The sequence below is a fragment of the Botrytis fragariae genome (assembly GCF_013461495.1).
Source record: "Botrytis fragariae strain BVB16 chromosome Unknown tig00000075, whole genome shotgun sequence".
In the NCBI taxonomy this organism is placed as follows: Eukaryota; Fungi; Ascomycota; class Leotiomycetes; order Helotiales; family Sclerotiniaceae; genus Botrytis; species Botrytis fragariae.
In genome coordinates this window covers 832,598-854,071 of record NW_023500995.1, presented here as the reverse complement: position 1 = coordinate 854,071, position 21,474 = coordinate 832,598, and the positions used below count along the sequence as shown (strand labels likewise).

The following is a 21,474-nucleotide window of genomic DNA, read 5'->3' as shown; positions in this document are numbered from 1 at the left end:
CCGGTAAAAAAGAAAACATCTCAATTTGAAACTAAGACCTCTCAAAGGGAAGAACGAGAATTTGAATTGTTACACCTACTAAGCTAGGACCTGTGGCTCGCTCAACATCTGGAGGGCACAGGCAACGAGATTTGTGTTTTTGGGGGGGGAAAATATTGCTGCTTATCCTCGGAAAGTATATTTACAGCTTGGGCATCCTTGAACAAAAATCCATCTTTCGCAACCGGCAGAGAATTGAAAGGGACGTCGAAAAAGTATGATATGACAACAATCATACTTCCCCCACGTATCGACTCGGCATCTCCGCTCGTAACATATAGTCCCCACGCATCACACTGCAAGAAACCATTTGTCTGCCAAAGTATAGGCTGATCGCAATCAACACAACGCAACTGGAACAATAAATTCCTGCGTTGATATAGCATATGGAAGGTGACCATTAGGTGTATGAATACCATAGTACTTGATTCCCTCATATAAACCCACCTTGCGTCATCTACGCTGCATTCCGAATATATTACAACGAGTATACAGAAAACACTGCAGTCTCTCCATGAGCACTTTATCGAAAAGCAGTACGATACTGCACGAGTCTTCTCGGTCATCCACAGTAGGATGTAATGTTGGTTTTGTGCTGCGACCACAAGATAACATCGATAAATCGAAACAGTTGATATCATATCATACCGTAGATCAGTCGTACCTGTACTTGTCTATTGATCGTTATCTTGTTTCCTATTCTTCTTCGCATCTTCCAGAACAACTTTGTACACCGCGCCATAATTCTCGTACGTCCGGACCTTTCGCAACGTTACTGTCCTCTACCCGAGTAAGACACGGCTGAAATCGGAAGATAGATAGGGACATATTCAAGTTCGTGTCATTGATGCTGTGGTTCTTTGATTGCGATAATGCAATAATCGGTCAGAACAAAGAAGTAAGTTAGCAAGCAGTGCATACTTTGCATGTGAAGAGTTCAATTTGACGAAGAATAATTGAACAATCAGTAAATTGAATGGTAACTTTCCTACATTACTTACTAGGCATCGCACTAGCGAACAACCGCGACTTTGTGTGCTTCCCCAGAATTTTTGAGAAAGGAGACGGAGAAGCCATTTAGATATTCAGGATCATATTTCAGTCTCAAGCCCTTTCTACTTCTATTCCTCCGAGTCCCGACGTCCACCTTTACCAAGGAAAATAATCGGTAGAATACGTAAACCAATATCCGCAAGTGATTGCCGGAGGCGCCACGCCACCAGATGAAGGGGCATATTTTGGATCGAAGCTTGGAGCTTCTTTTGTATCCCCTGGTCCCACGTCTGAATTTTTTCCCCTTCCATTGTCGTGTGCCGACATTGTTGTGGATTAACATGATTTATTGATTCAAAGCTTCAACTCTAGAACTCGCGATATTTCAAAGCGAATGAAGATTTGTGGCTGGTACGGAGAAAGGGAAGATTGTATATCCGGAAAACAGTTACATTTTGTAAAGGGATAAAACCTGACTGTCCAATCGGCGTTGCTGCGGTGAACGGGAACTGGAACATATGTGCCGCTGGCTGCAAAGGAGGAGGATGTATGGCGGTAAGGTTGAACCAAATCCAAGGTACCGTCAGCACAGACAGTGCTTTACAAACCGCCCGAAAAGTACAGAATGAGATGGCATGATTGTATATCGGTTCAGATCAGAATGTCTCTAGGCTTCAGCTTGGAGGCGTTTATGGATGAGTGATACAGTCATCCAGCCTCATATCATCAATCATCAGTCCATCCATTCAGCTCGTAAGGCTCGTAACACACTCGTGAAAGCTGATACCCGTTCGAGTACAAATACAATCAGCCTTTATCTCGTGATATATTCCCAATTTTGAGTAAGAGGTGGGGCGGGGGTCTCGGCCGACGACATAAAAAAAAACGAATGTTTCGAGGTACTCGTGGTATAGCAAAGTGGAAAGTTGGGGGACAGGGGAATGAATAGTGGAGAAACTAATAATACGGTCTGGAGATGTACAAGTGGATACAATAGATTCATACGGGGCCCTGGGGTTATTGAAAATTTGAAGCAAGTATGTTAAAGGGCCGATTACCTCCATATGCTTATGCGTAAATGCGGACATCTCCTTTGCTTTAAAGCAGGAATGTGGTCTACGGAGTTTGGATTGTATCGTATTTGTGAGGAAAGCGGGGAGTGGGGAACCTGGGGGTTCTTATTCCTTTCTTCTCTCTGGACTCTGGAGTGTTTGAATTCTGGAGTAATTGTGGGAAAAGCAGGAAAGAGTACGTACCTAGTAGCTACTACCTATGTCGGAGATGAGTGGGATGAATGAGTGGGTTTCTGATGATAGAACGAAAGAAAATAGGGAAGGAAAGGCGAGTAGGAAAATTGGACAGAATAGATGGGAAAAAGGGAAAAGGTGGAAACAAACAGATAGGAAGATACTCACATTCCACATTGTGATTCTCTCTCCACTGAACAAAGTACCGTTGATCGGTATTGATGATTAATCTAATAGATGGAAGGATAACGCTATATGAACTCTAATTCATCTACTTCTTTACACTCCAACGACAACAATACCAAGATCCATAATCTAAAATCATATGACTTCCAACATGTGAATAGACGCCATCACAAACGGAATTCATCGCAATATCAATATCTGACACTATCCCAGCGCCATAACCAGGAAACACGTCCTCACTCGGCGTTTAACATTGCAGCCAAGCAGTTTACAAGCCCGGGGGTAGACATGCCAAGAATCACAACACGTTTTTTCAAGCTGGTACACCCGAGCCCGCAAGAAAACAATGGGTGAGGGGGCCCAATCATCAATGGCTCCGTTCAAAGTTGGACGTGGACGTGGACGTGGTCACTAGTGATCAGTCACTGGTCACCAGGGCATTTGGTAGAATTACGGTTATATTGTGCCGGAATTGGGATATTCTTCGGGCCATTTCATTTCATATTCTTATTTCGTTGACAGCTCACATTCGGGGTTCCTTGATAGCTTAATCACATCTATGGGTAAAATGTTGAGAAAGTTTTTCATACGGACCTACCTAGTTGATATGGTTAAATCACGAGAGTGTGTACTTGCAATAATCCCCAGAATCTACCGTCCACCGCCCAGAGTCCAGAGTCTGGAGTCCAGACTCATCAGACTGTTTTGCATTCACATGATACTCGATCTAAAACTTGAAGCCTCTAGACTATTTACTAGTACTCCAGCATTGGGACATGGAAAGATTCCAGAACAAGTCAACGGATTTGCCCGTAAAATCCAGACTGTAGACTATACATCAGACACTAAAATGCTTTACAAATCCCATAAAAAAATGGTTCTCCATCAAATAAGTTTATCATTCTAGTTTTAACACTAAATGCTGGAGCAATGTGGCTCAGTTCCTACAAAGTTAATACTAATGCACTCAAATTGAGACTAATAGCCGACGCCGCTACATGTTTGACACTTTGCAGTCTCCCACACTCCATCGAAAAATATTAAATCCCATGAAGCCGTAAAGGCCTACCGGTACCTCGCCCCAGAAGCTTGGATTTAAAAATGAATTGGTCATTTGATTCGAAGACGCTCGTAATGGACTTGTACCAGAGTTCAGACTATATTCGTAATAACGTGGTTTTTTGTACTGATCAATTACGAGGAAGTCCCTAGGTAGATAAATGGGTAACTCTATTCAAGGTATCTTTTTCCCCAAGTCATTAGATTGAAGTATGTAGGAACAACAACCAAGTGTACTAAGCCGAATTAGTTTCATACACAACGATTGATCACGTCGATGGCTTGAATTTCATTGCCTCTGGAGTCTTGAACATGGGGGGTTGATGCATGAAATGATCCTCAACTAGGATATCTGATATATTTATGAAATTCGGTCAATTATGTACATACTTTGCCTCCAGTGTGCATATCTTTATTGCTATTGTAATGTTCTTCGACAACGTTACTGTTGAAGACCCATAAGCTGGTATAAGAAATATCTAACTCCAAATTGCCACGAAAGAGGCTCGAGAGATCTCAAGTGCATGAAACTTTCAAGATCCAAAGTTTGTGGAGGGGCCAAAATGATCCTCATTAAGAATCTATCGGCTATACCGTTGAGAGAAATTGGTAGTTAGGATTATTGTAATTGCATAAATCGTTAAAATCGATTATCATTTATCAGTTAAAACCAATTAGACTCGTGATCTCCCTTCTCTGAGTGTTAGTTTGAATGGTACGAACCACAGGATTGGATCGATTCAACACCATGAACGGGGGGCAATCCCGAAAGAAGAAATTTCAAATCCTTCATTTCAGCAAATGAGATGAGAAAGCAAAAAGAAAATTAATAATCATTAGATTTCAATCAAGGACTGATTTAAACATCTAGCACCATACAATGCCTTGATCAACCAATCGATCACATATTCGTCTAACTCGATACTGTTAGTACATTTATACTTTTATACTTACCGCCAAATGATACTCGCAACTCATCAAACATTATTCCAAAAAACCGAGGATGCTACCTAGTCCAGTACCTATCTACTTTCACACTCTTCTCCGTCCCTAGTATAGTTAGTCTTGATCCCTTACAAAGACGGACCGATTACTCGGGGTACTGCACGCACGGACTAACTCCTCGGCTGGGCCATAGCTGCATGCATGTCTAGATGTCTGGAGAGAGATCATCGAAGACATGGGGTAACGCTATTTGCTGTGGAGTGCGGCGTCTCCATCTGGAGTCAATTCGATATGGAAGACTTTTTTGGCGACATGGCCGTACTAACCCTAGCACCCCATACAAGCGTGTAAACCATGCCAATTGTCTCCGTACCCCAGTACCCCAATTCCCATGGGACACAGATACAAAAGGGACTCGAAATCCCTCCCAAATCCATCTTTTATTTCTCATCAGTCTCAACAACAAAGTCTATTCAATACTCCTTCGATCAATAATTGATCCCGAGTGCCAGCTTCACTCTACATCTACTCTATCCTTTCCCTCTCTCTTCCCTCGCATACATTTCAAGTCAACCGCAACAATGACAGCGGGATTGGCTGGAACCACGGATGTCGCCCGCATTGAGGCACCCGTAACAGCAAAGGCATACATGATGTGTGCTTTTGCTTCCTTCGGTGGTATTCTCTTCGGTTTTGATTCTGGATATATCTCTGGTGTCATGGGAATGAACTATTTCATTAGACTATATGTACGTCATGACTTCAATTACCCCAAGTCACAAACACTAGCTAACCTACTACCCTTCAGACTGGCAAAGAAATTCCCGGTCCTGGTGCTTCAGATGCCGAAATTGCTGCTTTCGTTCTTCCCGCCTCTGATAAATCTTTGATCACATCTATTCTCTCTGCCGGTACCTTCTTTGGTGCTATTATTGCCGGTGATCTCGCTGATTGGATTGGTCGCCGAACTACCGTCATCCTCGGATGTCTCGTCTTCATCGTCGGTGTCATCTTGCAAACTGCTTCTACTGGTCTTGGTCTTCTCGTCGCTGGTCGTTTGATCGCTGGTTTCGGTGTTGGTTTCGTCTCCGCTACCATCATTCTTTACATGTCCGAGATTTGCCCCAAGAAGGTTCGTGGTGCTTTAGTTTCTGGTTACCAGTTCTGCGTTACCATTGGTCTTCTTCTCGCATCTTGTGTCGATTATGGTACCCAAAACCGCCTCGATACCGGTTCCTACAGAATTCCAATTGGTCTTCAGATGGCATGGGCTCTTATCTTAGGTGGTGGTCTCTTCTTCCTTCCTGAATCTCCAAGATATTACGTCAAGAAGGGTAAGCTCGACCTTGCTGCTTCCAACCTTGCTCGTCTCAGAGGTGAACCCGAAGGAAGCGATTACATTCAACAAGAACTTACTGAGATCATTGCCAACCATGAATACGAAATGTCCGTCATTCCCCAAACTGGTTACTTCGGCTCATGGATGAACTGCTTCAAGGGAGGACTCAGCAACCCAGGCTCCAACCTCCGCAGAACCATCCTCGGTACTTCCCTTCAAATGATGCAACAGTGGACCGGTATCAACTTCATCTTCTACTTTGGTACTACCTTCTTCCAAGCTCTCGGCACGATCTCCAACCCTTTCCTTATCGGCTTGATCACCACCCTCGTCAATGTCTGCACCACTCCAATCTCTTTCTACATCGTTGAACGTCTCGGTCGTCGTACCATCCTCATCTGGGGTGCCCTTGGTATGTTAATCTGCGAGTTCATGGTTGCTATCATCGGTGTTACCGCTGGTCGTTCATCCGAAAACAACACCTCTGCCGTTTCCGCCATGATCGCATTAATCTGTATCTACATCTCTTTCTTCGCCACCACTTGGGGACCTGGAGCTTGGGTTGTCATCGGTGAAATTTTCCCTCTCCCAATCAGATCCCGTGGTGTTGGACTCTCCACCGCCTCCAACTGGCTCTGGAACTGTATCATTGCCGTCATCACTCCTTACCTCGTCGGTACCGAGAAGGGCCAAGCAAACTTGGGTGCTAAGGTCTTCTTCCTCTGGGGTTCCCTCTGCACATGTTGTTTGGTCTACTCTTATTTCCTTATTCCGGAAACTAAGGGTCTTTCCCTCGAGCAAGTCGACCGCATGTTGGAAGAGACTACCCCACGTAACTCCGCCAAATGGGTTCCTCACTCCACCTATGCCGCTGATATGGGCATGACTGACAAGACTGGTGTTGAGCATGTTCAACACGCTGAACATGGAGCTCAAAAGCTCGAGGTTTAGATGAGTTTACGAACTCTGAGTAGCAAAAATATATGTAATAAACACTTCGACAAATTCGAGTGGCAACAAAGTGGCGGTTTTGTTTTAAGGGTGATACTACCATGGTAATTCACGGTGTTTGGGGGACCTGGATTGGTCGGGTCAATCGGTCCCGAGAGGGTTTTTAGGATATCCTTACGAGTGGTCTTTTACGAGTTTATGGCATTGTATATACGCATGCATGATACAAATAATATGTTTTATGATTTTCAAACAAATACCTTCTTTCCTCTTGCACTTGGTGACTTCTATGTTTGTGATAATATTATTTCTAATGTAATCGTATTCAATCTTTGGAATGCATCTCATCTTACCCTATCTTTTCTTGATGGTGTCCATATGGACTTGCAATCAATACTTTCGCTTGCACAACACTATTGTAATCTTTGCTCTCTTTTCTCTCCAAGTGATAATTAATTTTCGATTTCACCGCAGTCAAATGCCAACTTCACACCCCATATACACAACATGTGACTATCATCATATCATTCCCCAGTATTCACAACTCTCTGTTACCTCTTTGCACTTTCTCTTTCACCTCTTGTATGATTCCCCAGGAATGAATTTCCAAGGCACCTCAACCCATTCCCAGCTTGCGTGCGATCAATCTATGGGACTCTGAAGACTTGGGAATGCTCTCTTGATCTCTCTCATATGATACAATTCAATATACCTATATACCACAAGTGTATCGGAAACAATCAAAATATCTCAATTCTCTTCCACGTTGCTGTTCTGAAAGGTACATTCACAAATCTATGAGTTACTCTTACTACAAGATTTACGGACAAAAGACGTCGAAGAAAGAGAATGCTTATCTATACAGATAATTATCATTATCATTTTAGTATCTTTTCCCTACGGAGAGAATTTTCGTTCTTGAACTTTCTTTTGAGAACTTTATATCATCACAACGACTCTCGATCCCTCCAGCCGCCAAAACATATACCACCCACCAGCTGAACACCAACAGCCAATCACCTTAAAGGTTACCGCCTTCTAGTACATTTCTCTAAACAAAGTGTTCCATACCTAGACACTTTTTGACGGCACGAGTAGTCAAGCTCGCCAAGCTAGCATGCAGATCTCCTTTTCGCCTCCACCATGTAACGCGGGGTAAGCACTAACCACACATACACGAAGCACAAACCCATCGATCTGAGGAGGAGGGTGTTTCCGTGTTTTGAGAGAGGAGTAGGACTAGGTTGTCTGTGGAGGGATGAGTGAGGAATAAGGTTTGGGAGATGGCAGATGGTAGATATTAGGTACTAGATATTTAGAGAGGCTTAGGAGTCAAAGAAAGAAAGAAAGAAAAAAAGGAGAAATTCTGCGGCTTGGGGGTTTCTTTTTGGTGTATTATTAATTGTACTTGTGTTGTAATTAACGAATGAATATTTTTGTCCTTGTTTGAATTGATTTTAGGTGTTGCTTGGGATTTGTGTGGTTGGTATTGGTGCTGGTGTTCGTATTGCTAGTGATGGACGTGCATCGGCTGTGTTAATTGGATTGAAGAGTGAGATGTTTGATATCGTTGTCTAAGTATATTCGTTGTTGTGATTTGATGGATTTTCATCGTGTAATATGTACGTACTATCGATTTTATATTTCTTGAGGGGAATACCAAAAAGCAAGTTTTTTGAGTACTGTTATTCCTAGGTATATCCCGCATACTCGTTGTCATTTGTTACTTTCTCATAGGACTTTGGTATCATGATAATGGAATATCACTTCGGATTTCACAACGATTTACTTTTAGAAAAGCATCGTTGTATTTCACAGAAAACCTCTGTGAGTTTGAATTGTCCATTTCCCAATTTCGCACAAATGAATGCAAAAGAAAGAGGAGAAGGGACTTTTTATACTATTGCATTAGTTTCCTGCGGTGGGTTCAGGACATGGAGAGCCGTGAATTGCGGAGTGAGGATTACATGAGTTCGGAGAAAGATAAGAAGGTATTCGTTATATTTAAACTTTCCTCGCACGTGAGATTCTCTTCTAGCCCCGTCCCGAGGCTTCATACTCCATTGAGCTCCACTACTTCAGTATATGAATAGCTATGAAATGAGAATAATACCTTCTTGCCAATGAATTCTGATCGAATCATCCCACGTAAAATAAGGCGCTCGAAAACTGGAATTGATTTACTTTTTGCAAAGCAGATATTCGTTTCTTGAGCTCAAATTCTCTCTATTCTTAAGGGGGGATGTAGAGGTTAGAAAGAGTTTCTGAGTGTAGTCTTTGATTCCTTCTATTGGTAATCGGGGTGTTTTATGACAATGAAAGTAGGTGAATGGGCGTTGGTCGGAACCTTTGATGATGGTTGAACCATATTGAATAGAAAGATATCGGTAGCAAATATACAAAAGAGAAAGGTTATGATCAGAGGAACAAGGAGAGACCAAGAGACAGGAAACAGATACTATCCTAATCATCATGCTCTTCGAGCAAGTGAAAACCTCAAGCGAGCCATAAAGCTAACTCCTGAGCGAAGACGAGAAAATGATTGATTAATGTACCGAAATTTTGCGATCCAGAATCTCGTCTCTGCTTCTTGAAAACATATACCGTTGAGAGGGGAATTTGTTGTCGAGAAATCAGATTGATCACTGTCACTTTATCTGCTGTAGCTTTTACATACCTCTGTGCCTGATTGGCTATACTTCCAGATACACAATTCTTGGAATGGGGAAACACGCAGAATGTGTTTGAAGGCTAGGAATACCTAAGATTTTTGAGTGTTTGTTCTTCATTCGCAGTATTGCACAGAGTAATGTGTATCTCCGGGCTTTATATACTTATGCTTTATTTTCTAAACAACATTCCACCACCACCACCAAGTATCGTAGATCGCATCCATAGAACTTGCTCGAATACTCAAATTAAGGTTCCAAACTCCCCTTTGAGTCATCCAATCCGTTCCACTTCTCCAACTATATTTCATTTTCCCACGTACATAAACTCCTCTTCACCTCAAGCTATTCAATCACACAAAACTCTCAGGCAGCCAATAGCCAAAACATGGCAGCAAGGGATTTGTTCATGAGAAGTCTGACTCTCCCTTGTGCCCGCTCAGTTTTGAAAGAATAGGGAAACTATGCATGCTCCTCCTGACTTTTTCTCAAACTTGACTGAGCTGCTGTGGTTATTGTCAAGTCGTATGTCGTCGACGCGACAAGTTATACTTGACGGGTGTAACAATTATAGTAGAGACGATATCGGCGCAGATACTTGTAATGTTCTAGACTGACCTGTTATTCGATGCAACGAGCGCTAGTAATACTAATTAACTACTCGACAATGAATAGTCAAACAAACAAAAATGATGATCAAACTTAGCAACAACACTCGACGGACTACTCAGATTCCACGATTTATGAGGGGGAAAACGAAGAAACAAACGAAGAAACAAACATACCCCTTCCCTCGCATTGAGAGATACCAAACTATCTGCTCAAGCAAATCCCTCACAGCATTCCCACGGCGATATTTCATTCATATTCCTCTTCACCACAGAATCATATCGGGGGAACATTTTTGTATGGCGATAGTACTAAAGTATCCACGCTGTAGATATCCTTACTTTGATTTCCGTGATTTTGATATACAAGAGCGTTTAAATATTAAGGGAGATGAAGAGCAACCACTATACGTGGAGATCAGACGGCCGAGTCATCGACAGCCGACTGATATATCAATCACCAACTAACATCATAGTATTTAAACAGCCCCATACAGATCTTAGATACCGTGTATCACACTACACTTGGAAAGGAGATTGCTGAGTTGCGCAGGAGAAATCGAGAGTCCGAAGCCTCGTCTATAGAATAATGGTTCAAGGATAGTTTGAAGGCCCAAATTGTCTTGACAACAACATGAATGTTTCCTCCCACTCGAGAGTCTCGCTATTAGGTGTGTTTTTTGAAGGCGCGAGTGGTGGTTCTCGTTATCTAGTCGTCGTTGTCGGGAATCGTGATGTCTCTCTGCGTCCGGCAAGATAAACGACAGCCGTAAATAAGATATGGTGAGAATATATATATACAAATTACCCCTCTTCATTTGTTGAATGATTGATCTATAGATTGAATTCATATTGTTCTCTTGCTATTTGATCTATAGTCTATGGAATTCCAGTTAAGGTCCTGCAACATAGCAGACGGCGGTATCAGAGTTATACATCGAAGATTGGAGTATACTCGTAGTAGCAAACGAGCTTTAATCTAGTACCTGTCGACAAGATCTTTGCATACTAGGTACATATACAACATCTGCAAAATAAAAATTCAATGACATAGACCCCTTTTTCGCTTTCAAAATACTCTAATGTCACTTTGTTCCCAAATCTTCAGCTTGAACTATCAAACCGCGCATTCTGTTACCCGAAATATCGCGATTAAACTAGAACATCAGACTCCAATACAATTAAATAAGATTGAGTTGTCTCTTACAAATACTAGATGATTCATAGCCTTCAAACTCCGGCTACCCAGTTCGAGGCACAGGGAATTTGCTGAAAATACGAGCTCAACTCTAGCTGTCAGATCTGTATACCAGTTCTCGTTATTATTGAAGCAGTATATGATTTTCTTCTTTCGAATCAAACATGGCTGGATGTCAATGAGAATAAAATCAACCTCTGCGGATTCTAAATCAGCTCTCTTCGATAACTCTCTGCTATGAGCTAGTTTCTTGGGGTGCCATACGACCCCTCAAGCCAGCATGCGACGACGTTCTTTTGTAACAATAGTGTAATCCTACGAATGCACATCGAGCCATCTTCGAACACATATTAGCTCGTTGACATTTACTGACCTTCTTCTCGTACAACATAATTTCTAAGCCAATAATCTATGCGTGCCATCTGATCATATTTTACTAAAATAGGACAATATAAAGAATACCGACTAAACACTTGGCATTTCAGGGGCAAATTGCTTCGACTCACGTTGATAACGTACTAAGTCAGCTGCGACGATCTCAAAGCCTCTTGGTTGTATAAGGAAAGACAACGACGTTGAGGATGAAAGGTAATTCCTTATTTAGAGACTCTGACGCCGGTAATAAGATTGAATATCGACGGCGAATAGACTAAATCACAGTATCAAATGATAATGAGAACAATGCTTTATGCTCTCTTAAAGAACAATAAATATCTGAGTGGTAGATACTCCACCTGCCGGTGTACCATACAGCTGTTAAAATCATTTTCTCAACCGAACTCATAGAATAATCTCTGTGTGGATTCATGTCTTTACTTGGTTCCAACGAGAGAGATAAAGTATTCCGCATCTATATACCAGGAGGCATTATTGGCAGTTTCGGCAAACGAAACTGGTGTTTGTGTTTATGTTTGAAATAGAAGTAGGAGTATTCTACCCGTATGTTCAAATTCCAACCGCATTTTCTTCGCACAACCGATATATCTGACGATGTTTTTGAGAAATACAACCACAATTCGATGTTATAATTGAATTCTACAATACTCAATTTTTGGATGGAACGAAAGTGTGGCGCAAGAAGTGCGTTAATTAGGGACGACTACTGATAACCCGGTATTCACGAAAAATATTTTGCTTACTATACAGTCGTGCATACATATGTAATCTGCATGTGCTGTCAATGACAATCGAATCAACTACACAACAAGTTTTCGCGTGTAAATATAGTCACTGACAATTCAAAACAGTGTCTAAATTCAGTCAGAATTTTGCCAGACTTTGAGTGTATACTCTACATGCGTTCTCGGCAATATCCGGATCGAAGAATAGACGACTGATCCTGTGACAGTTTCTTCACATGTGAATAAAGATTTGCGCCCAAGAAAAAGATATTGGCGGGCTTCCTATGCATACAATTGGAGAGATGTTCGATATGGCCATTTGAATCTGTACTCACAGATTCACTAGTGAAATAAAGTTGCCCCTTACCAAACAAACATTGATATCTTGGAGGTAGAGGGAGAATTACGATAGATCACGAAAAGTCAAGACGGGATACCATTGAAGTACAGAGTCTTTCTTTTCTTTTCTACCGACCCTAATGTGTAGTGGTGTGTAGTGGTGTGTGACACGGATAGAATATAGTCACAATATATTGCATTGACCCGAAGGTCGCCAAACCGACAGATCCTATCACTTCAAGTTCTGTGATATCTCCACTTAGAGATCTTGAACCCCAGATTGTAAAATGTGACATGATCGTCGATGTCGATTTAAAGGTTACACAGTGATTCAGATGTTTCGGACGATTTTTGACGGGTAGGAATGAGTGCGGCACATCTCGAGCAAATGGGATCGATTCCGTTGATCCGGGCCACACATTGAAAGGACTAGAGAATCCCGAATAGCTGTAAGAAGTTTAACTCCAAGCCTTCAAAACAAAAATAGAAAGTGGAAAAGGAGAAAAGAAAGCAATGATCTGATTTCCAGTTTGACATTGGATCCAAAAGGTAAATGTTAAGGTTACCGGTATTAGAACTCCCGAAGTTTGTTCAACCAGTCTTGAGTTTGCAGTTATTTCAATAAAAGACCTAGGCCATTCTGCCGGGCTGGGAATATCAATATACATACATGCTTGTATAAGAAAGAAGTGGGATGAGCTTCTGGTTCTTTGAAGCGTTTAGGACAGACTGTGAGAGTGAGCATTTACCAAGGTAGGCAGGTGAGTATGTATATATTTGTCTTCAACCCATTCGCTCAATTCGGTAATTTCTACACGAAGATGCCGACCGGGTAAATTAACTCCGCCCGATTGATTGAGAAATAAGGTTCTGATGGATAAATCCCGGAGACCGTTCGAGGCTTCTTTTATTATGATTGATGCTTCTTTTATGCTTTATTCCACAACTACCTTGTTGACCTTGCTTTGCTTTGCTTTTCCTTGCTTACCCAGGGACTAGGGACTTATCCTTTTCCAGAATCTGGTTATACACAGCCATCGCCATGATTGGCCTATGAACACAAATTCATTAATGTATACTTCGTACTAGGCAGGTAGGTGTTCTTCTTTTGAAGGGGTTTCATGAAGTAATACCAATGCCACCAATGCCATTTCTCGTACATGCCATATGCCAGATGCCATATACCTTCTACCATGGAGACGGAGTAAAGCTTGTTATTTAAAACATACTCCCTGCCGGCACTTAGCAGTCTCTTCCCAACAACAACTTCTAGCACAGCACGCACAGCACGCACAGCACAGCCACGCTTTTAGGCGCATGATAGCTACGAGCTAGAGAAAAGATGTTAACTCTACAAAGGCCATACTGAACAGCCAGATCGAGGAACATAGGGGTCAGATATTGCATTCAATACTCCATATACTACTGCATAGCTATATATAATCGCAACTGCCGAACCAGTCTCTATCCTCCATCTACTTATAACTTTATACTCGCCGTTTCAGATCCATGCCAAAGGAGACTTTACGCGTGTGAAAAATTGGGAACATTCAAATCCAAGCCGCGCTAAACAGGGGATGCGGCTATTGATAGTTCGCAATCATTTCAATCAAATCAATTGCGCATTACTTGGAATGAGTAAAATACCCCAAGATTTTGACCACTCCATAATCCATCATGTCGACGGCTGCGGTGAGTAAACAATGCTTCATCCTTTGGGAGTCGTCTTTCTTTAATTGGAGAGTGCGAAGAGAGATCAACTGCCAAGATATTATCAAGCTCAATTGACGTTTGACATTTGACATATGCACATGCACCACACGCCCTTTCTAGACAAGCTCTCAACATACCATCAATAACTTGTACATTGATCGATCTGAAGTCTAATTATATGTTCTAGGAAAAGGCGAACCTTGCGCGCATACGAGACAATCAGAGACGATCCCGCGCTCGAAGAAAAGAGTACCTTCAAGAGCTCGAGGCACGGTTGCGCCAATGTGAACTCCAAGGTATTGAAGCATCTTCCGAAATTCAGCTGGCAGCAAGAAGAGTAGCAGATGAGAACAAGAAATTACGAAGTCTCCTGGCACAACATGGGGTAGGAAATGAAATGGTGGAAACATATCTACAAATGAGTTCTGAAGATTTAATGATATCGGCGCAATATGGGAATGAAAGTCCTTCGGTACAACAGTTAGAACAATTACTTCAGGCGAGAAAATTATGTTGTGCAGATGGAAGTATTGGCCCAACGAGTACAACAACGATGGGGCGGACGATTCAAAGTCGAGAGAGTTCTTACAGTGGAAACACTGTCCATTCGGTATGGGACCCAGTGCAGCCCTCGCGGAGTATGAGCGTAGGACAGACACCAACATCGACCGGCAAAGGGTTTTCACAGGCGCAACAATTCATGAGTCCAAGAAGAAGTAGTGTGGCAAGTCGGCATAGCAGTATCAGCCAAAATCATAGCACGGCTGGAACTGTCCACATTCGACAGCAACAGCAACAGCAACAGCAACAAAGATTCAATATGACACCAATAACATTACCCAACTCACAACAGCAGAACACACCATCGAGTCTCTCCATTCAATCTCCGCAAATCTACGAATTCGAGTCGCAATACATATCAAATCAATCGTACAACACACTTTCCCCACAGACCCCTCAAATGCATTCCCATCTTCAATCTCACACAAATTCGAATCCCAATTCTCGTTCATCAGTCTCATCTCATCAAATGTCACCTCCCATATCATCAACATATAACACAAACATACCTTCCGAGAATAACGGAACCAACCTGAACAGTTGCGTGTTTGCAACCGATATGATAACGACCATGGCCGGTGGCGACCCCGCCGTAGTTCGCGCAGAATTGGGCTGCGTGCCCGGTATGGATTGCAATGTGGACAACCAGCTAGTCTTCCATGTAATGGACCGATATAGCGAAAATGGTGTAGGCTTATGACAATTGCAGGACGGAGCGAAATCAAAATTTAATGTAATTCTTATGTGTTCAGATACCCCTCACTTTCTACATATTTCACGGACAGCGATTGGAATAATTGAAAATGTGTTTTATTTTCCCGTTTTATTGGGTATCTGTTAATGAGTGAATACCCAGGTAGTCCTTACTTACTTTAACTCGAATTGCAGGTTCAGTGAACCAGCTTGATTTTTCTGATGTAACCCTGCCATTCGAGGTTGAATTTCAGAACAACGTTTAGAACGTCTAAAATTAATTACCCAAAAAGTGTCAGAATTCCTGAAAATTCACATACATTCATACATATACATATCTCATAATCCCCAATTTCCATCTCCTCAAATTTCCTTTGATCATGAGCTTCCCCTTTGTACTCCAATCTACTCCAATACGGCACTTTACCACTCGCAGCCCCCCCCTCGACCCCAACATTCCTCACACCCAGCACTAATCCCTTTCCGTCCAAGTATAGCTAAAGCATCAAACTATTAACCCTCTCTATTGACGGATACGGAATTATCATCAATGGGCAAAGAATGGAGCACCTCAGCAAAGAAAATGTCTCAAAGTTTTCCTTTGCGTCAAACTTCCTTCAAAGCTTCTTTCATCTCAACCCTCACCTTGTTTCTCCTTCTCTAATCTTATTGATCCCGTGAAAACTCGTGCATGCTGCATGAACTGCGTTTTGTTTCGAAGTCGATGCTATTCATACCTATCGCATGCTCAACTTCCTCTCAATCGTGTACTCATCAGATTACATCTTCTCATCTCGCACTTTCACTAGGAATCTAATCATACAATCCCTAATATAACCTCACATCACATCACATCACCTCTCCACAATCCACAACCAATCACCATGTCGCGCACTCCCACCCCTCCACCCCCCGAACCCGCCCCAGACCCAAAGGCCGTCATCGACCCCCGCAACAAACCCACCCTCACCGTCGTCCAAAACAAATACACTACTTATGATTTTACCCCCTTCCTCTCCTCCCCCGCCGTCCTGCACCGCATGCGCGAAAATCGCCACCAGATCCCCCTCATCTCTCCCATCCCCGCAACACGTATTCCTTCCCCCCTAGCCGAAAACCTTCACCCCTCCGTCATAAAAGATGTGCGAGATTTTCTTCTCGGGTCGGGGAAGTACAAATCGCCATATGCACTCAATTATTCCGGGGACGGACACGAGGTGTGGAAATCCTGGAAACGCGCGTGGGATATTTGGAATAATCATTACATGGAAGGACGTGTGAATGAAGTGTGGGTTGCGCGCGCCTATGCGGAATGGGAAGCTTATATCAAGCAACAGAAAAAGAAGGGGAAGCTTCCCTTTGAGGGACCAGCAGGGAGAAGACAGCACAGGAGGAAAAAGGTGAAGATAGGAAAACCGTATAGGACGGAAGCTAAAGCGCTCGAACAATTTGAAACGAGTATTTCTGAGATAGCGCAAGGAAGGAGAGAATGGAAAGAACGTGCAACTGAGAATCTCAAGGCGCTATTTAAGCAAAATCGGAATTTGGGAGATGGATATATAGAGTTTTGTGAAGCGCTGGCCGAATGGCAACGACGCAATTGGGATGCACCTAAATGGGAGGATTTCAAAAATTACAAGCAATGGGCGCCGGAGTATCTACCTTTGACTATGGAATACGTCCGTGATGAACTACCATTGAGTTTGCAAGAACGGGTCGAGGAGCTTCTCGGCTCGGAATTCTGGAAGAAAGATCCTAAACCTGAAGCTCAGCCTGGTTCCATCGAGTACGCTATTGCTCTCGCTAAATGGGAAGAATTACCCGAAGTTCGTCGATGCAAATTAACCAGTCGACCCAATTGGAATGAAACATATCGACCTGCTGAAAGTCTAGAGGAGAAGTATATCGAATTCGCAATGAAAAGGACGAGTCCTGCCGTCGTTGATGAATTCAAAGATCGCATGGAGAAAAACAAGAGACTGGGCGTGGGATATATTGAGCTCTCATGGCAGCAAGCACATTACAATATCACTACGCAAGCGTACGGAGGAGAATTAGATCCGACGATTATGGAAAAGCCCGACCCTCAGGATTACATTGATAAAGCGCGCCCGGGAAAACCTGAGAGCGATACACCCGCGACGGCTATTGATCGTGAGCCTGACGATGGCGATGAAGAGGATGACGAAAACTTTAATCCTAATGACCTCACAAGGCCATTTCCAATCGAAGATGATGGATCTAGTGGAGGTTTCTTCGCCATGAAGAATTTTATCGAGTACGCTGTCCCAGATGAAGACGACGAGACTTTTCAAGAATATTACGATCCCATTGAGAACAGTGTTTGGCGACCAAGGCAAGTCGGAGAACATCATGTTAAGGTTGATATGGATGAGGAACCGGATGCTTTCTTAAAAAATTCTCAGTTTGAGATTGATGGTGGTGTGGATTGCGGAAGAAGTCCTTATCCTGTATGATTCTCTCTCTGCTTTGGAAAGTATCCCACTGATAAAATAAACCATAGCTTCTCCGCCCTCTCTGTAGATACGCACAAAGCAAAGTCAAAATGCCCGATGATGACCAGCCCAATGTACCTTACATGCTTAAACCCAAAGACCACGGATCACTTTTGAAGATCAAAAAGTTTTGGGATAAAGTAACAGGCACCATCTTCAATATTCCAATCAAAAACATATATCAACAAACTCTAGATAAAATTGAAGATCGCGATCACAGAGAATCCTTCGAGAATAGCAACAGCTACCAAAACCCGGACATATTCCCCTTGGACATTAGGCGATGCGAAGCAATTCCAACTCCGATCAATCCCGGCGAAGAGCGTCCAAAGGCAGTTGAACCCCGAGGCCAAGACAACATTATCGAGCCATCCTTCAAAATGAAGGAGAAGGAATACAGACCCATGAGATTTGATGATCCTTGGTGGGTTGCGCCTGAGCAAAAGTATTATCGAGATATGCCACCTCGAAACTACCCTCCAAAATGCGATGAAACACAATCTTTTCTACCGAAAGATGTCAGGCTTTGGAATGATGAAATTGACAAAGATTCTGATTTGAAGCATAGATACTTTGTGGCTAATCTGGACGGAAGACTTCTAACAATCAATGGAATCGCAGTTTCCAAAGGCGAAATTGCAGGCCCATTGCCAGAATTCGCTATCATACAAAGCGAGGGTGGTGGAGTATCTTTTTGGCATGGTGTTGGCGGTCGATTTTACTTACAGCCAGCTGATGCTAGCACAAAAGATTGGTCTCGACAATGGAGCTCATTGAGACAAACTTTGAGAGATGAATACTTTGGCGTTGCCGCCGGATACTACTGGCAGAATGCAATTGTGGGAAAAATCATGGAAGATGACGAGGGCGAAGGAGAGCAAGATCTCAAGTGGATAAGATGGAAGAACGCAAAACCAGCAAGAAACACAAATATACCGGATCCCTGCGCTGTCAAACTCATGTCGCACCGCGGTTTTCTGGATTACTATGCTCAATCTGAGGAGAATGAGGACTGGGGAGCGCCTGGACCTTTGCCATTTGAGAGCCCAGAAGCTGAGCTTAAGTGGGTAGCCGCACAGCTTCATTTTCAAGAGACGTTTCTTGCCCATTCATGGCTTAGGTCAGAAATGGTTGAGCCAACCAGTGATACAGCATGGGGAGGACTCCCCCCAAACTATGGAGACGTTTCGAATGGTCCCACCGACGATCAGAGAAACCAATGGTGGGAAAGTCATAAAGATAATGCCGAAAAGGTACAATCACAATCTTCTGAAATATTCCATGAACGATTCTTTGATGAAATCGAAGAGGAGCAAACTGCATATGAAGCCAAGAGTTTGAAACGACAGGCTGATAATGATGGCTATTTCCCACCCGATGCCAAAAGATTCCGACAAAACATAGAAGAAAGAGAAAAAGAGAAAATAGCGGAAATTGAAAAGCGAGAAGGAGAGAAGCTTGAAATGGGTGTACAGGAATTGGTTGATGAAATAAACAAGGGAGTCAAAGAAATCGAAGGGCCCGCACCTGGATCAAAACCAACGAAACTTGATCTGTGGAAGCCAGCATCTGACGCCGAAGCTGAGGCACAAGCAAGAGAAGCCCTACGAAGAGTTCGGGAATTGGAGCGTCTGAGAGTGTTCTTCAATGAACAGAGGAAGGATGCGCACGAAATTCAAATTCCGCCCATAAAAGACCCCATTGCGGGTCTCGCTCCTTCAACAATCTTGACATTACCTGCAAACAGGTGGGCACTAGAAGCAATAGTGAGACACAGGGAGGAACATCGTTTAGATGAAGAAGTCCAGGAAACATCAGCCTTGAATAACCAAAATGCATCTGAAAGATTGAAACGAAAACGCATTGCGGAAAGACGGAAACGAGGTGCACTCGGATTTACACCCATGACAGAAGCCGATCGAAAAGAACAAGAGAGAAGATTGATAATCAAAGCAAAGGAAGAGAAAGATGCAAGGGATATGAAAATCTATTTGAAGCTGGCCGATAAGTATAAGTCAAAAGAGAAACAAGTAAGAAAGGACAGACAACACGCTGCAGCTGTTAAAGACGGAGTTCAACCTGGTGATGTTGTGAAGGCCGAAGCTGCGTCGAAAAAGGGAGAAAAAGAGCTGGAAGAACAGCAACTTGAAATGGCAAAACAGCTGTCCATGTTGAGCTGGGCTCAATCCAACGGTCTCAGTTTAGATGACCTTATCCAAAAAACATCAATCCCTGGATTTGACCCTACGGACCATAACACTTGGGTTCACAAGGCATCCGACAGCAAGAGAGACAAGGAAAACCTCGAGTCAGCCAATACAGCAGCTAACGTAATGGGAATGACCATTGACGAGTGGTTCAAGAACATACACGGAGTCGCTGATGCGAATGCTTACCTTACGAAGCTTAACAAGCATAAGGGACCGTATTATGTAATGTCTGTAGATGCCAAGAAAGCCAAAGATGATTTCCGAAGAGCTTTACTTGCTAGTGTCTCTGGATATGATGGAACAAAGGAAGGCGACTTTGCCAGTTGGGATGACGTTGTTTCATACATGCCAGTTGCCCCAAATTGGGACGAAATCCAGAATTCCGATCATCTTCAGGATCCGGATCAATTTGGCATGGTACCAAGGAAGCAGGAGGTAAATCCGTATGATGGTAAAATGAAATGGGTGGGTGAACTGTGAGTCATATTGAGTATATCAGTATCTATGGGTTATTATATGCGTGGATTTCTCTGTATGTTGGCGTTGTAAAGTAATAGGATGATTGTGTTGGCCATAGAATCTGACTTTCACTTTAATTTCCAACCATTCAATCTGCGTGGTGCTTGAGAATTGGAGCATTAGTGACTACGTAAATTCATTGCGAACTTGTCCGCTTAGCTGTAGATCCCCTTCGTAATCTGGCATTGCGTTAATGACAATGAAACATTTTAATCGCTAAAAGTATGTGATTTGTCTTCGGGCTGTTGATTAAATATGTGATATGGTATTGAATTGTCGAGAAATATTTGGCATGGAGAGTTTTGAATTTTGCGTTCGCTTAGTGGAATGCAAAAGGAGAAGTTGTGTAAAAGGTAGGCGGCTCCTTCCTTCTCCGACACAATTTTCATTTGGTGAACTAGTGAGATATTTTGAGTGATAGGGAACCTAGTTTGATGTGCATGATTGGCAAATGACTGACAGAAACACCTCAATTGCAAACATGTATCGGCTATTGGAAGTTTTATTCTGTAAATGCTTGGAATGCACTACGGGCTCTGCAGATTTTCATTTTGAAGTGAAGATTGCG

The 21,474-nt window shown here is 42.8% G+C and overlaps 5 protein-coding genes across 5 annotated transcripts; 3 read left to right on the top strand and 2 right to left on the bottom strand.

The window, feature by feature from the left end:
- Positions 1-378: 378 nt before the first annotated feature.
- Bfra_005750 (uncharacterized protein) lies at positions 379-1,375 on the bottom strand (the record flags this gene model as incomplete). The annotated part of the gene is made up of 4 exons (XM_037336127.1): positions 379-462; positions 483-713; positions 793-889; positions 1,053-1,375. The coding sequence occupies 4 exons, from the start codon at positions 1,373-1,375 to the stop codon at positions 379-381; spliced, it is 735 nt and encodes a 244-aa protein (XP_037191337.1).
- A 2,418-nt stretch (positions 1,376-3,793) lies between these two features.
- On the bottom strand, positions 3,794-4,509 carry Bfra_005749 (uncharacterized protein; the record flags this gene model as incomplete). The annotated part of the gene is made up of 4 exons (XM_037336126.1): positions 3,794-3,876; positions 3,911-3,969; positions 4,022-4,112; positions 4,479-4,509. 4 exons carry the CDS (start codon positions 4,507-4,509, stop codon positions 3,794-3,796), a joined length of 264 nt encoding a protein of 87 aa, XP_037191336.1.
- A 541-nt stretch (positions 4,510-5,050) lies between these two features.
- Bfra_005748 (putative monosaccharide transporter protein) lies at positions 5,051-6,759 on the top strand (the record flags this gene model as incomplete). Its single annotated transcript, XM_037336125.1, has 2 exons — positions 5,051-5,218; positions 5,278-6,759. 2 exons carry the CDS (start codon positions 5,051-5,053, stop codon positions 6,757-6,759), a joined length of 1,650 nt encoding a protein of 549 aa, XP_037191335.1.
- A 7,612-nt stretch (positions 6,760-14,371) lies between these two features.
- Bfra_005747 (uncharacterized protein) lies at positions 14,372-15,668 on the top strand (the record flags this gene model as incomplete). The annotated part of the gene is made up of 2 exons (XM_037336124.1): positions 14,372-14,386; positions 14,595-15,668. The coding sequence occupies 2 exons, from the start codon at positions 14,372-14,374 to the stop codon at positions 15,666-15,668; spliced, it is 1,089 nt and encodes a 362-aa protein (XP_037191334.1).
- Positions 15,669-16,545: 877 nt separating this feature from the next.
- Positions 16,546-20,867, top strand: Bfra_005746 (uncharacterized protein; the record flags this gene model as incomplete). Its single annotated transcript, XM_037336123.1, has 2 exons — positions 16,546-18,132; positions 18,186-20,867. The coding sequence occupies 2 exons, from the start codon at positions 16,546-16,548 to the stop codon at positions 20,865-20,867; spliced, it is 4,269 nt and encodes a 1,422-aa protein (XP_037191333.1).
- Between the last annotated feature and the right edge of the window lie 607 nt (positions 20,868-21,474).